Source organism: Cyanistes caeruleus, chromosome Z, assembly GCF_971803275.1.
Source record: "Cyanistes caeruleus chromosome Z, bCyaCae1.hap1.1, whole genome shotgun sequence".
In the NCBI taxonomy this organism is placed as follows: Eukaryota; Metazoa; Chordata; class Aves; order Passeriformes; family Paridae; genus Cyanistes; species Cyanistes caeruleus.
The window spans coordinates 24,317,902-24,333,696 of record NC_141732.1 but is presented as its reverse complement, the minus strand read 5'-3'; the positions used below and the strand labels follow the sequence as shown (position 1 = coordinate 24,333,696).

At 36.0% G+C, this 15,795-nt stretch overlaps 1 protein-coding gene across 1 annotated transcript in view; it reads right to left on the bottom strand.

Moving 5' to 3' along the window:
* The window catches only part of SRFBP1 (serum response factor binding protein 1), a 70,589-nt gene that overhangs the window by 41,090 nt on the left and 13,704 nt on the right, over positions 1–15,795 (bottom strand). The window contains exons 2-3 of the mRNA XM_023944364.2: positions 3,312–3,400; positions 2,286–2,358 (exon numbers count right to left, since the gene is read on the bottom strand). Coding sequence (XP_023800132.2) covers positions 2,286–2,358; positions 3,312–3,400 — 162 coding nt within the window. The remainder of the gene's footprint in view (positions 1–2,285; positions 2,359–3,311; positions 3,401–15,795) is intronic.

Here is a 15,795-nt window from a genome sequence, read left to right as displayed (position 1 = left end):
AATGACATATTTAAGAAGGAAAACAACACACACAGTCCCTCCTCTTCTTCAAGCGGCTGCTGGGACTGCACAGCTTGCAGTGAACTTTGGCTGCTTAGCTGCCTTTAGCCAGCTGCGCTACAGGTAGAAGGGGCAGAGGTGTCAGCAGCTGCTTCTCCTTTTTAGTGCTACACAGTAAGAGAGGTGTGGAATGGTGCCAGCACCGTGGTGGCTGGCACAGCCCATGCAGTGCCAGTGAGGCTCACGTGGCCAGCAGGGAGGGGCATAACAAGCAATTCCCCAGTACTGAGCCCAGACAAGATCAACCTTTCAGTGCTACAAAACCCTTCAAAAACTTTTGAAACAATTGATAGAGCTTGAGAACAAATGAACCTACAGACAACAATTTTCTCCTTAGTCATAGAAAAGGAAAAGGTGAAGACACATGAGGGGAACAACATGGTGACAACTAAGCCCATTGAAAGAAGGGAGGGAGAGAAAGTGCTTTGAAAGTTCAAGCTGAGATTCTTCTACAAGCTGTGGTGAGGACTATAATACAACAAACTTTTTCCCTGTAGTTCATGAAGTGCATGGGGCATCCAGAGATCCACTGGCAGCCTGTGAGAAAAGGTGCTCATGTTGGAGCAGGTGGATGTTGAAGAGCTGTAATCTAGTAGGAAACCCCAACAGAGAGAGCAGATCCTTGCTTCCAAATAGAGAGGAATCTTGCTTCCAAACTAGAACAGCTTATCCTTAAAAGACTACGTATATCCCATGAACTAAAATGACCCATGCCATGTAGTTTGAGAAGACTATTTTCCCTAAGGGTGGGACTTAAATTACAGCAGGTTGGGCAGGACTGCTACTCTAGATTACAGATCTATCCTCCCCTGACAATCACTCTTAAAGCTACCACTTACAAGCCCTGTACATATTCAAGCCAACTGAAGGAGGAGTTGAATGTACTTGACCAATACAGTCCTGAGCGGAGGCAGGCTTTAAGATGTCTGCATGAGCCAATCCTGGAAGGAAAAAGCTCAATGTGGACAAAACAAACACTCCTGGTAAATGCATGTGGAACAAAACTTTCAGTGAAACCATCTCAAGGACACTCACAAAAGCCCCATAAAACATGGGCTTCTGAGCTCAGTGCTGTAACACATGTCATCACTTGATCATTCTCTTACAAACTGAGACACACATACATGGCATTTAAAAACAATTAAAAAATTAGAACAAAAAAAGGAGAGAAAAAGGAGCAAATACATGACCAAGTTTAAGACTGATGACAAGTCAGTAATGCAGAGTGCCTCAATGTTAATGTCATGGTGTTTGAGCAGTGCTGACCACTTTCTTTTCCCTTTTACTCATTTATGAAGACTCTTACTGGAAGTATGAAGCTAAAAATCCCTATGGTTCTGCCTGATCCATCTGGCACATCTGAATTGGTCAATGAAACCTTTCCTGTTACTAGCCTTTTTTTGAAGACTAAGATCTCTGCAATGCTGAGGAAAAAAAGAAAGAAGTGTTAAAAAAACCCAAAAAACCTCCCAGAACAGCACACAATAGTAAGAGTAGTATCACTCTTGGATAGTAGTAGTCATGGACAACCACAGTTATCAACTACACTTACCAAGGAAGCAATCAAAACAGCAGTATTGTGAGAAAAAAACATTTGTCACGACCGATACATGACTTATGCTCAAGCCCTATGATTGGAACTCAGAACTCATTTCACCACACATAATCTTATGCAGTATCACTAAAATTGAGAGACTAGCACAAATCATTAAGAAGTTATAAAATTTCTGAAGCATTTTCTTGATGTCCATAACATGTAAGATACAAACACTGTGTCAATTAACAGCAATTAAATTAAATTTAAAAAAAAATCTGACTCAAGCATAACCAGTCCCTTGCAGTTAAAATTTGAAACTGTTACAGAACCAAATACAAATGGCATGGTATTTAAAGCTTGCAGACAATGAGGATATTGTATTGTCAGACACACAAAATGCCTTCCCATACTCCTGAGTGGCACAAGAACTTTAAATTCTGTGCTTTAACTGTTACAGTAAAAACTTTTAATACAACACACTACTAAGCAAATTCATGTTTAGCCTGGAAAGCTTAAGACTCAAATTGTTTAACACCTTGACAAACACAAGCACTCATAGTTTGCTAGTTATGTTGGTCTTACTCTGAAATTATTTGAAGTTTCAGTAATGCAGCTGCAGAAAACAGACAAAGCTTTCAGTTACTAAAATAATTGTCTCTAATATTGAATTATATAAACACGGAATTACCTTCATGGCATGGATTTCTTCTATCAATCTCTCAACTCGTTTTTGGTTCTTTAATTTCAAGTCTTCTGAACCCCTGCAAATGAAATCTATCTTTATTAAGAAAATCTCAGTTTAGTTACTTTATTTCCTTTCTGGCAATAATAAGCAGCAAAATTAAAAATATCAGGAGATGGTTCATTAACACAATACTTTATTGGCAAATGAATGTTTTAGCAAAGAGCTGAACATAGCCTAATCCTTTTTTTGGTATACTGAACAGCAGAAGAAACACTGAGGATTTAGCAGAACAATGTGAAAAACAAATGTTACTGTATTAGAAAATACTAAACCACAATTCATATAAAGAATAGGTGACATGAGTGCCTCAAATATAACTATATATTAAGATCTGTAATATTTAAATATGGCAGTTCACTGGGCTTGCTTCTTATTTTGGACAACTTGCTAAAATTGTGAGAGCATGCTCAATTTACACTATGAACACAGTAACATATGTATCTCACACCATCTCTAAGATGCATGCTATGTTATTTCAGGCCAGTAATCTTTAAAAACAATCTACAAAATATTGTTTAAACTGTTCATATAAAAATTAATTAATAGTAATTACTAAAAATCAAGTATGATCTGTATCTATGCAAACAAAGTATTTTTTGCTACACAATCCTGAAAGACAGCTACAGTGAGAAAACTTGGTGTAACTTAAATTCAACAGCAGAATAACCTAGAAGATGAAAACTCACACATTCAGACATGCTGTAAAATGTTCTGTAACTGATTCAGATTACCTTCCAATACACTATATCCCATTAAAAAAAGCCACCCCAATTCTGTTTTATGGAACTCCTTTTAGATAGTATTTTCAGTCTAAAATGATGTAAAAATAAGACAAATAGAATTTATGTGTTTTAGTGCCTCAAGTTTTAAATGTAGTACATTTTTCTCCCATCTTCCATTTTTGTGAAAACAATTAAAATACTGCCTCATTTATAAACCACAAAAAAAAAATTATTACTTAAAACTGACTTTTTTGATTTTAATTTCCCGATGTGTCTGGTTAGTCTGCGAATAGTGAGGACTCTGGCCTTCTTCACATCTTTTCTCATCTTCACAACCTGTGAGAAATATGGAAGACATTATAAAGTGTTTTCCTTAATTACATTCCATATATAATACATTATATTGACTTAAATTTTAGAAATTAGTTGAACAAAGAGAACTACTTTGAAAATAGAGTGCATTTCCCTGCTAACCAAATCCCATTTCAATTGAATTCAGATTTCCATTAAAATCAAACTGCTTCCATAAGCATCAGAGGAAGAACAACCAACAGCTTAAAAATGTGTGAGGTCTAAACAGAAGACAAGACATTCCTAACTAGCCATTTAATATTATTCTTAGAGCAAGACTGAGCTAGAGATTTGAGAAGTCTCACCTTTTGCCTTCACTTAGCTTATTTTTGTCCCACTGAAACACCAGCAGTACATTATGCCCATTGGTGCATAATACATAAAAGCATTTTCATAATGAAACATCTTGAAGTGTTAAGGAACGACCCTCAAAATTAACATTATTATAGAGCAGAATTTGAGATATTAAATTGTTTTCATATATTTGAATTCATTTTTGTTGAAAACAAAAATCCAAGAGATTTCTAACTCACTATAGTCTGTCTCAACTTGCCATCCTACCCAGTACTGTGCTCCCAAATTTAAAGCAGGCAGTTTTAAAGAAAATCTGGCAATGATATTTTTGTCTTACCCCAATAACAAAGAAAGAGAATTCTCATTATTATTATTATTAGAAAGATAGGATGAACAAAGAAATCTTTCCAATCTTTTACAATTAAATTCCATAACAGAAAACCCAGGTGCTGTCTATTGATGAACATCACTCCAGGACACAGAGATACAGGGAGTCAATAGCGACCCTTTTTTTTTACAACTCAACTTCCTCCTTACTTATTCATGTATATCTTACTACGTCTGTTAAGATTTTGTATTTAACAATTAAACTTTGAATAATATGAAATACCAAAACAAAAATCAGCCTTCCAGACAAAAGCCAAATTTATCTTAAATTTATCAAGTGGGATAAATTTCAAAATTAAGTTGGCACCTCTTTCTCAATAAAGTTCTTTACATCAGATTTCTATCCTAATTTCTCAGAGATAACATAAAAGTAACAGATTGATGATGATGATGGCACACCTAGTCAGGTCAATGAGGAATATTAGTGCTACAAACCTACATCTAGCTTGAAAAAAAAAAAAAAAAAAAAGAAAAGCAGAACACATATTTTGCATAACTGATTATGTTTGTAGCTTAGGTTACTGATTCAATCAAGTTGTTAAGCCCTCAACTGTATTCAGCAGTGGCTTAAATGAAAGCTGAATCTGAGCAAAACAATTGCTAGAGAGGGGCATGTGCTGATTGTTAGCCTGACCTCTGCCAGGCAAGGAAAGGAACATGTGAAGCAGTACTCCTCTGAGAAGCAATGGAAGGGGGCATGTATGGGGAGCAGTGATTAGTCACTTGCACTATGAGAAAGAGAAAGGTAAAGGTTTTTGGGCCAAAAACAACTGACCTAAAAGTGGTCTCCTGTTCCAAAAAGTGTTACAGCAAAGGTCAGTACTTACCTTAGTTACCCTAGTAAAAGAAACTGTACACACAGGTCTACCTATAAAAGCATTCTACCTCAGTTAACAACAGAAACCACATGCCAAAAGGATCAAGTGCCAAGTTTCTGCTACACAGCAGCACTGCTCAAGTCTTTACATGCTAAGGACAAAACCCGTAACATCACCACCTGCCATCAAGGCATGCAGATATTTCTTTTTTATAAGACAGTGAATGAGATTATCATAGGTCCCTATGGTACATCGTCTTCTAAAAGGAAGAAAGAAAATAATGCAGCTTCTGACTGAACTCCTCTTTGATACTATGTACATTCAATGAGTTTGGAATGTCAGATGCAAACCTGATATGCCTTCTTAGAATGTCTGGGGAGGGGAGATTGTTTTGAGTTTGGGTTTTTTTATCCTCTGTTTTTTTTTAATAACTACTTAAAACATCCACAAGCTAGAAACATACTGGAACTTAAGTAACTCATACTTTACATATTAGTTACTGTGTACGCAAACATTAAGTATATTTAACTTTCTCTCAAAAATATTTTGTCAGGTACTTTTTAATAGAAATATTAATGCACACACAGCATGTTTCCAGGGCCTACAAGAGCCAAACTTCAGCCTCCTCTGCTGCCAGCCAATGAAGGCTGTATAGACATGACAGAAGGAATGAGGGAAGGTATTTGCTCTTTGGCAGACTAGGAGTATCAATTTATGTAATCCAGTCACTTCTTTCACACGGGACAGTATGCATCAACTCTGTTCTTGGAAGTACTCATAATGTTCTCAAGAAAACAGTCAGCTCTTCGGGAAAGAAATCAAAAAAGTTTAGCTTCAGATTTACAGTGTGCCTTAAACAATGGGTTTAGACCACCAGGGTAGGCCCTGGTCTCTTGTATGATGAAGTGAGAGAGGCAACTTTGCCACCACTAGAAAAAAAAATCAACTAAACCAAGCGAAACAAAAAAACCCCCCACCAAGAATAGTCATGACTTTCAAAAAATAACAAATATGTATTCATAATAAGGTATTTTTTATAAATAGTTCAAGAAAAGACAGGAAAAAAAGGAGAAGTCTTTGCACTGAAACATAAAAAGGCTGAAGTATAAGTCAGAATCAGACTTTATGCTTTAAGTCTGGTCAATAGCTTACTGCTAGGCAATAAGGATTTTTAATCTACTCAGCAGTCACAGTAAGCACAAAAGAATAATTATAAACAAGCAAAACACAAACCAAACAATTTCTTCTATCAATAGGATCTAGGATTCCTGGAAATTAAGGAAGTCTGCAATTTTATGGGGAAATAACCACTTCAAGGACTTCTTTGAACAAAGAATGAGACATGCTTTCCTTTGTTGAAAAGACTTCTTTATTTTGTTGGGAAATACTATTTATGAGACAATTGAGCCATTCCTACTCATTAATGCTACCATATGTCTGTGTTCACAAATTATTAATAATAGATAATATCAAAGTAAGAACAGACTACATATCAATTATTAAATACAAAAAAAAAATTAAAGAAATTAACTCACTTTTGAAATCAAGCCTAGGTAGTAACATATACTAGCATGAATGCACATAAGCATATTTCAAAAGATATGCTTATGAACAAAAATCATCCATTTGGCATTGTGCCTTTTCACAGAATTTTTATAATTATTTGTATTTGTATTACTACTGATGCTAAACAAAGATGAAATCCTGAAAAATTCCCTAGCTGATGGGATTCCACAGAGAGGCATCCATCAACTCAACAGCCTGCCACCTGCAGCAAGCACTGCCACAAACCATGGCAGGTACCAGCCAGCTGCACATAAACCATTACAAGCCACAGGCAGATGGCAGCTGCTGCTCCCCTTCCAGAAAGGTCAAACAAAGAGCACAGTACAGGATTAGCAAATAACAAGCCAGACAAGATCTAGAAACTCTCCTGGAATTCACCTTTTCCACGGAGTGCACATTACTGAGGGAGATTGTAATAGGAACAGCTGTCTTCAGCACAGACTACATTAAAGTGATATTTAGCTCAATCCTCCCAGTCCAATCCTGGCAACGAAAAAACCCCAACTTTAATGGATGGGTACTATTGACACAGTACAAAGGCACCAGAGAGGGTACATATCAAACCAAGAGGGTGATTTCTAGCAAATAATAAAGAACAGATGTATGTTTAAAGACATCATAAGAACTGTATTTAATCCAGAATTCACAGCTAAGAAAGGGAGAAACTAATAGCTTCACCTACTTTGCCTTTCTATCTCAGGTTATAGCTGGCTCCAAAGGGTTAACAGCCATTCCCAGAGATTTGCGCCTTTTTGTGTGGTAGTCCAATCAGACCTTTCCAATCCTTAGCATGTCCAAGCCTTCCCCGTGCCCAGAAAGAAACTGACACAGGATTACTTAATTGTGCCTTTGATCTCTAGGTCTTTTTCATGAAATAGTTCCGATTTGACACTGGTATTTCACTCATAGTTACAAATTAATTTAGACTAACAAAAGTCTTGGAAGGGCTGAATCAGTTCCTAAATCAGTATTAGACTGTCTGGAAACGGCTTCTGATCACAGACATTATCCTTTTCAAATTAATGGGACACTGTTATTGTACATAGCACAAGACAAAACACATGTGCAGTCGAATAAAAAGTTATTTTAAGAGCCTCCCACATAATTAAGCTGTTCCAAAAAAACTTGCTTGAAAATTTTCAAGTTTCTTTAAGAGAAACGTTAAGGCATTTTTAGATAAAACAATATCAAGAAGTCTAGTTTAGGTTCTGAAGGTCTATATTACTACAAAACAGTCCTCATATTAGAGATGGCAAGAAAAACACAGCAAGGAATGTGAATAAAATGACAGTGTAGGTACAATTATACATTCAAATTCACATGACTAGTCAAAGATACTTGCCTTCACATTTTTAAAGACAACAGCAGCAAAGTTCTTAAACGAACATTACATTAGAATAAAATGTTATACTTGGCCACTTCTGAAACTTGTTTTGAGGTCTGTACAAGCAACATGACTCCAAACTAAGCTAGTGTTCAGCCAATTAGAAAAAAAAAAAGGAAAGTGTGACTAAAGATTTGTAGATGTATCAAGAGAGGTACGTGTCTACTGTGAACTATAGTATCAACTGTACTTGACAAAAAAAAATCCCAAACCCAAGCAATTATAAAAAAAAAAAAAAATCCAATGGATTAAGAGAAGCACTAATATGCTTCTGCTTACGACTTGTTTGAATGCATTTTATTCAAAAAAACACCGAAATACTAGAACAACTGTGAAGAAAAAGTGTTGGATTTTTTTACATTACCACATACAAAAGCTAATACTGTATATGAAAATACCTGAAGGACCTAGAATGTCTTAAATTCTTCTTAACTAAAGGTAATAGAAGTTAACTTACAGAGTCTGTCCCAGCTATCCAAAATGCATTAAAGCCAATAAACTGATTGACATGTCCTTTTCTTCAGAGCAGTCTGAAGCACATACAACTGTTCTTCTTGGGCTTCAGCCCATGAGGTACTGAATATTTTGGTCTTGACCCAATAATGCACTTAAATTATTAAATCCTTAAACAACCCGCACTAGACAGACAGAATTTCTTCATCCACTTCTGCTTAATGCCAGCACACAGTCTACTCCTAATTCTGGTACAAGCAACCAGAAAAGACAAGTCATCTGTTCTCTACAAGGAAGGACACTACATCTAACTTCATCTAGTGAAAAAGAACTTAATCTTGAATGTTTGTAACATTGTCAAATATCCATAACGTTGAACAAATACACACACATTGAACAGAGGCCTCCAGCCTCTTCCTGAACATGCTAAGGTCTCTCCTATATAAAAACTGTCTTCAACAAGACAATTTTGCAGACACAACTGCAAAAATATTTCTTTCACAATTTGAAAATGATGTTCCTAAAGCAATGTTCTGTAATTTTATGCAGACACATCCAAATCCACCATGCAATAAAGATTTCTTATATCTTTTCTATCACTTGATGCCTGGAAAAAAGGAGGATAATTCTGAGCTTACTTTTCCATTTCAGTTTCTTCCTGTACTCTCCAGGCTAACAGGATTTATCTGACACGAGGGTCACACGTTAGAGTGGGATAACAAACAGAAAACATCAAGAACCAAGGCTGTCAATTCTGTCCCAGGAAGAGTCTATTTTAAATACAGCCTACCATATTGCTAATGACAAACTACCATACAACAGGATCAAGTGAATGAATGACAGAAAAAATATGAAATTGCAGGTACAGGATATACCTCAGTCTTCATACATTCCATTCATGCCAAGAGAAGCCTAGGAGGTTGAAATGAGAGCCTGATCTACCAGGATCAAAATGGCTCAAAGCAAAAGGAAAAAATTATTAATATATGCCCATAGGTACACAATAGATTTTAGATTTTAATGCAGCAAGAGATTTAATTTTGAATCGGTCAAGTTTGAATAGTGCTGCTAAAGTAGAAAGGAAAGAAGTCACTAAAATACAACAAAATCACTTGTGCTTTGCACAGTGGCCATTTTTACAAATTTTTTTCTAAGTGCTTAAATTACACATCAACAAGTGTCAAAGCAAGAAATCCATCTTAAAAAAACCCAAATGAAACAATAAAAACAAAGTGAAATGTGTTTAAGTTGAATATTCAGGGTCTCTCTAATACCTACCAAAAAAAAAATCATGGACTCAGTAATGTTTCAGTTCTCACTGATCTCTTTTCCCTTCCTCGTTTTAGGGCACATCAAAAGCATTGGTTTCACTTTATAGTTACTTGGCATTCTTCTAACCAAGAAATCACCATGGTAACACAGTATTCTAAATGTTAATTTTGGTGTTATTTGGCAACAAAGAGTTTTAAAATTTGAAACACCTGCAGTTGGATCACATATTAGCCAGAACTAACAATAGTACATAATCTTTTGAGTGAATAATCTAAGTGAAAAAATGTTTCTGGAACGTCATTACAAATATTTTTCTCTATTATCTGGAATGCCAGCTTCAAAGATCTAATGATCTTTAGATTTTTAGGAAAAGTTAGGAAAAAAGGAAACCTGGCAATTTGCTTTCTTTTAACAAAAAGAATTCCTGTATGACAATATATATTTTATACATATCAAAATACATGGAAATAGGCAGAAAGACTTAATACAGCTTCATGCATCTGCATTATAAAAACATATCTAAGTAGGGTGGCAAAAGCAGCAAGAAACAACATAAACACACCTGTGTGGAATATCAGTGTTCAGCTCTGGAACAGTTTTGTACAAATATATACTGCAAAAAAGAATATATATAAAAACCAAAACAAGGTGAATTTTCAGCCAGATCAGTTTCCTGAACTGTTTTCCCTTATGGTCACATGAATGTCAGCTAGTTCCAGCACAGAAGAGCAAAGTAAGTACACACAGAAGACAGAGAGATGGACCACAACAAAGCAGACTACAATAAATGAGCTATCCCTTTATTTAATATAAAGATCAAATCCCAATATAGAAAGTGGTAAGGAAATCAGTTTTTCAGTTACTCTTTGTGCCATTCCAATATGGTGTTAATCTTGCATTTGCCATCTGCAGCTACATGAGAACAGGTTTGAATCAAGTGGATTCAATTCTATCCCAATACAATTACCAAAACATACAAAAATTCTTGAAACATGAGGTAAATTCTTATGGACTGAACTATTGCATGCAGCTACCCAAAGCAGGCAGAAATATCGGTAGCTGGAGCATCCAGAAAGCGAAACACCTGCAGCATCTCAGGCCTCTGGGTACTCACTATGTCAGGTTTCCCACGGGCTTTGCTAAGGATGAATGAAAAAAAGCACACTGCACACTTGGGTGAATTTCCACCTTCCTCACAGGAAAAGTAATCCACATATCCCTTGTGAGTTACTGTCACACCCTTCCTCCACAGTCTGCCCATGCTGCTTTCTTTGTACTTTCTCCACCAAAACACTGAAATATGAGTTTCTTTGTTCAATATAGCACTGTATTTCCTCCTGCATGGAGAACAGTTGTCGTTTCTAGCGTAATTTCTCCAAGTGGAAACCACAGTGAGTACTCAGAAATGCTCGAAAAGATGATTTTCATCTAAAGGTTTTGAAAAAAGTTGGGAGGGAGTAAGGCTAGCCTAGAATTACTTGATCATTGCCAAAGACCAAAATTTAATGGATTTGCTGCTTCAAAGTCAGTGTCTCATTGGATGGAGTCAGACTCTATGCAGTACTTCAGAAGGCATTCAAGTCCAAACCAGGATCATGAGATGGCTAGACACATTTCTAAACCCTAAATACACATTAGTAGTTGTAAATGTCCAGATAATAACTGCTAAAAACCAGCCTCAAGATGCTATATTAGACATATCACTGCATATATAACCACGTGGAAGTAGAAACTAAACATGTTTTCCAAAACAGAGGACTACCTCAAGGTAATTTTTAACTCTGTATTTAATTGATCAGCTGAATACAAGTCTGAAAAACCCCAGCTATCACTCTGCTAAAAGTATTTCCATGGAATGTTGAAGGAGGATGTCATCAAGGCATCCAATACAGACAAGCTTTTATCAATTGACTTTGTTGTCTAGGACTTCTTAATTAGACCAGAGCTCTAGCTAGAAGTCACATGTGAATTTCATGACTCCTTAAGTTTTGACTTTATAGAACGACAGTAACAGCAGAAGCTCTAGTAGTGACTTAAGAATTACAAGGGTGAACACACATGAAAAAATAGTAAGAGCGCTGAGGGCTTTTACCCTTCTTCAAATGGTGAACCTTTTAAGCAGCTGGAAAAGAGCACAGATCACAAGGCAATATTAGGGATCTCTATATTATTTGCATAATCTGAGGCATGACACCACAGCTTGACTACAATGACTCACAAACAATCTCTGTAATTTTTTACATTAATTATAAAGTCACAAACATGATCCAAATCTGTAGAGTTCAACTGCCATCATGAAAAGATAATTGTGTCAAAATTCAGTAAGAATCTTTCCCCATAACAAATAAAGAAATTCAATCACAGTTATTCCAGTATTAATTTGGCAGTGTATTTGATGACGTGACTGCTTTGAGTTGGGATTAAGAGACGGTGGTACACCCTCCTAAGTCACTGCGTTCCAAGTCTTGAGTGCTAGTATGTTGCAACTTTTCTCAGCTATTCTTAGAGAAATATCAAAACTGTGTGTTCTGAAATTATATCTGTTAGCCTGGTTTCTCAGGCTTAGGTTTGTCGGCATACAGTTTGTCTGTCAGTATCCATCTCTGGTAACTTTTGGGTTTATTAAACTGAAATCAAGGTTGACCAATCATCACAGGCCAGAGCCCCTACATGTTTTGTGAAAACTAGTAGCCATGTAGGAGTTGTGAACTAACATCAGCATGGCTAGCATGGAAGAAATACACAAGCAGAATCCAAGTTTCTTCCATTTTGATTGCATACTCAATTGCCAGCACATGTGGCTCTGAACCAGCCACAGAACACCCTCTCATGACTATCAAAACTGGTAGGAAACATAGGTCATAACTATAGTTACTGAGAGTTACTCTAAAGTTACTGATCCAAGTTACTCTAAAAGAGTAACCCCAAGAATAACACACTGAAAACTAAAGAGCGGAGTAACTGATGATATCTATATAAAATTTTATGGAATACTGGACTCAAAGCTGTAACATGCTAGGCATCACCGGTTCTCAACTTACACACATAATTTTTATTATTTTTACCACATTTTTTGTACTGATGATTTAATCTGGTGATTGAAACTTCAAGGAAAACTAGAACACTGACAACTTGTTGAAGGGGACAGAAGAAAGAGAGCTGCTTCTGTGCAAGACACTTCATTAAAAAAAGATACTTTCAGAGCTACTTCAATTGCCCTCAGCTTGCACTTGTCACACACACCAAGAGGCCAGGAAAAAAATGGGAAGCCTATGCAATGTTACAGCATCACAATATTTGACAAATATTTGTATTTTAATATTACCAGGAAATGTATCATCATTATTATTATTATTATCTGCCATTCAACACAAACACTCATTCTGTAGTAAGACTCATCCATTTCAAAATCTGTATTTCAATATCACTATATAGTTGTTATTATTATGTATGCATAAATGAATAATTAAGGAAAAATTTCTTCAAGTTTATTAAATGAAGCAAAACAGCATCAGGAGGGGAGTGGTGAAGTTGAAGAAACAGCTATTAAAACGTTTTCCATTTTTCCCTAAATCTGAAAAATAAAAATTTTAGCTAAATATAACAATTTTTAGATTGACAATAAATATATATTTAGGCTGCATTATAAAAGTAGTTTATCTTCCTATGGTAAGAAAAATAACTTTTAAACTATTTGTCTTCAAACTCCTCCTCTGTAAAGGTTGTCCTTTGTCAACACAAGTAAGAAGAGGCCTAAGTACTGGAAAAAGGGTGGAAGGCTATTCAGATATGTGAAAATTCCCATTTAAAAAGGGAATGGTCAACTATGAACAAAAGGAACAGCTGTCAACTTTTGCTCCTCATGCAGAAGTCAGTGTTCTAGACAGAAGCAAACCAGGCCTCAAGTTATGTCTTGTAACTGTTACAGCTAATTTTCAAGATAAAAGTAAACATCACCAGTATTGATACATTTTGAAGGGATCAGCAGCTTCCTCCATTACACTCTCCTCACAACCTTAAGAAATTTCAGTTGTGCAAGTATATTTTAAATTAACACTAGAATTTTCTCGTCTCTAATCTGTAACTTCCAGGAGTGTGTTTTCTTGTCTGATGTTCTGATATGATATGTATAACGTTTAGAAAGAAATCAGATATATAAATAGCATCCCAAAACTGTAACAAAAATCTTCACACAGGAAGGAAGTACAGTAGTATGTCATGGAATTACACAGCACAATAAGAAAAACATGGAATGATGTTAAGTCCAAAACACTGAATAAATGATTGAGCTGAGTTTCAGGAGGAAAAAACAAAACAACAACAAAACAACCCCCCAAAAAACCCCAACCAAAACAAACAAAAGAAACCCAAAGAGAAAACCCAAAAAAACTGGCCCCTGAAAAAACCATAACCACTTTCTTCTTATGCCTGGGAAAAAAGCTATTGAGAAACAAATAATAAAGATATAGTATCCACATTTTTAAAAGAAAAAATCCTTTGTTTAAAAAAGAAAAGAGAAGAAGAAAATTGGGAAAGAACAGAAAAGATGTGTTTGTGCTTTCTGAATTTCAAAGTGTTTGGTACTTCTGCCTTTCTCCTTTAAACAAAGGTCTGCCTTCTTATTCAGAAGAATGCTACCAATTCCAAATTTCTTTGAAGAAGCATGAAACTTTTACTAATAGACTATCAGGTCTAACTTTTCGTCTGTCTTACGGTGCCCCTAGCAGAGATATCTGACGTGTATATAAAAAGTATTAAAATGCATCCAGTGAGCACAAGTAAACACAACCCCTGTTCAGACCCAGGATATGCCAGTGACCAGCAGAAGCCATGGTCTCAGGAAACACATCCTGATAAAAACATCATATAAAGGAAATCCAAATTTGCATCACAGATCCTTCTGAATTACACCTCCAAACAGGACCAATGATCAGCCAAAGAGTACAAACATCACCAGAATGTGAGGTAAACTTCCATTCACTTCAAACATGCTGCAGTATTATTGGCCTGATGAACTCTTAAGGTGCTTTCTGTTATTACATCTCTACAACTTACATTTTTTGTGGGAATTTTCTCTCAGTCATTCGTTACAGATTAATGCAAAGAAAAAAAATAAATTAAGTGGTACTACCATATAAGGTAGTCTTCAGTCTTTTCAGAAGGATGAGAAGAATTCTTGCTAGTGGGAATGGAGAATTACCCTGCTACACCAGTTGGTGTTCCTCATTCTCTCGTATCAGTTAAAAAAAAATAAAATTAATGATGAGAATTATTCATAAACACAAACACACAGGAAAGTCAGTGTTTAAAAAATCCCCAAAAGTCTTAATAATCTGCATTCTTCCTCAAAGTTTCTTCATGACATCAATACCAAATGGGGAAAAGGACAAATATGAAAAGTAGAAGGAATAAAGCACTTAAAATATCCCTGCCAGATGTCTGACATCTATGCATTAATTTAAGTACCTTTCCACAAGTTGTCCTCCATCGGTTGCCAGGATGCCAAATCTACAAGAGATTTGTACACAACTATCCCAGTATTACTTACAAACAACTTGGAGCAATGCTAAAAGGTTCTTGCAGAATCTTCTATGTAATGACAGAACAAGTACTCTCACCTGTGGCCCAGGTATGTTCACTATCCAGCCATTGACAACTTCTCTTCCACACCAAGTGCTGGTTCTGTTAGAAGGTCTTCTTCTTCTGAAGCTTGGTACCTCCTTCTTCAGTCTCTAGTTTTTCTTATCAAACTGATTTCCCCTTTTCCATCCTTATAAACCTCCTCATTCCTCAATCTATTTCATTTTGTTCAACCCCTCATCACACACACATCATTTTTGTCTGTTCTAATATTTAAATGCTTACAAGCTCCGTCTTTCCTTTTTCCCTTCTCCTCCCCTTCCCTGCATGAGCAAGCTTAACTGCCCTTTTGTTTTCTATTGTTTAGAACTTCTCCCTTACCCATGTAAGGTATGCTCCCCTGTGCTATTCACAACCTCTGCAGCATTTCCTCAATGACACCTGCCTCTGGATGAAATCCACCATTCATTCCTTTGAACCATTTGCTATTCGAAACAGTTCTTACCAGCCTCTCCTGAAAACAGCTTTTATCTGTTCATCTCTTCCTGTACATGACCTTATGTTTTCTCATATGTGTCTTCATAAAACAGCAAAGAGGATCTACAGAGTCATTTACATTGAAAAAC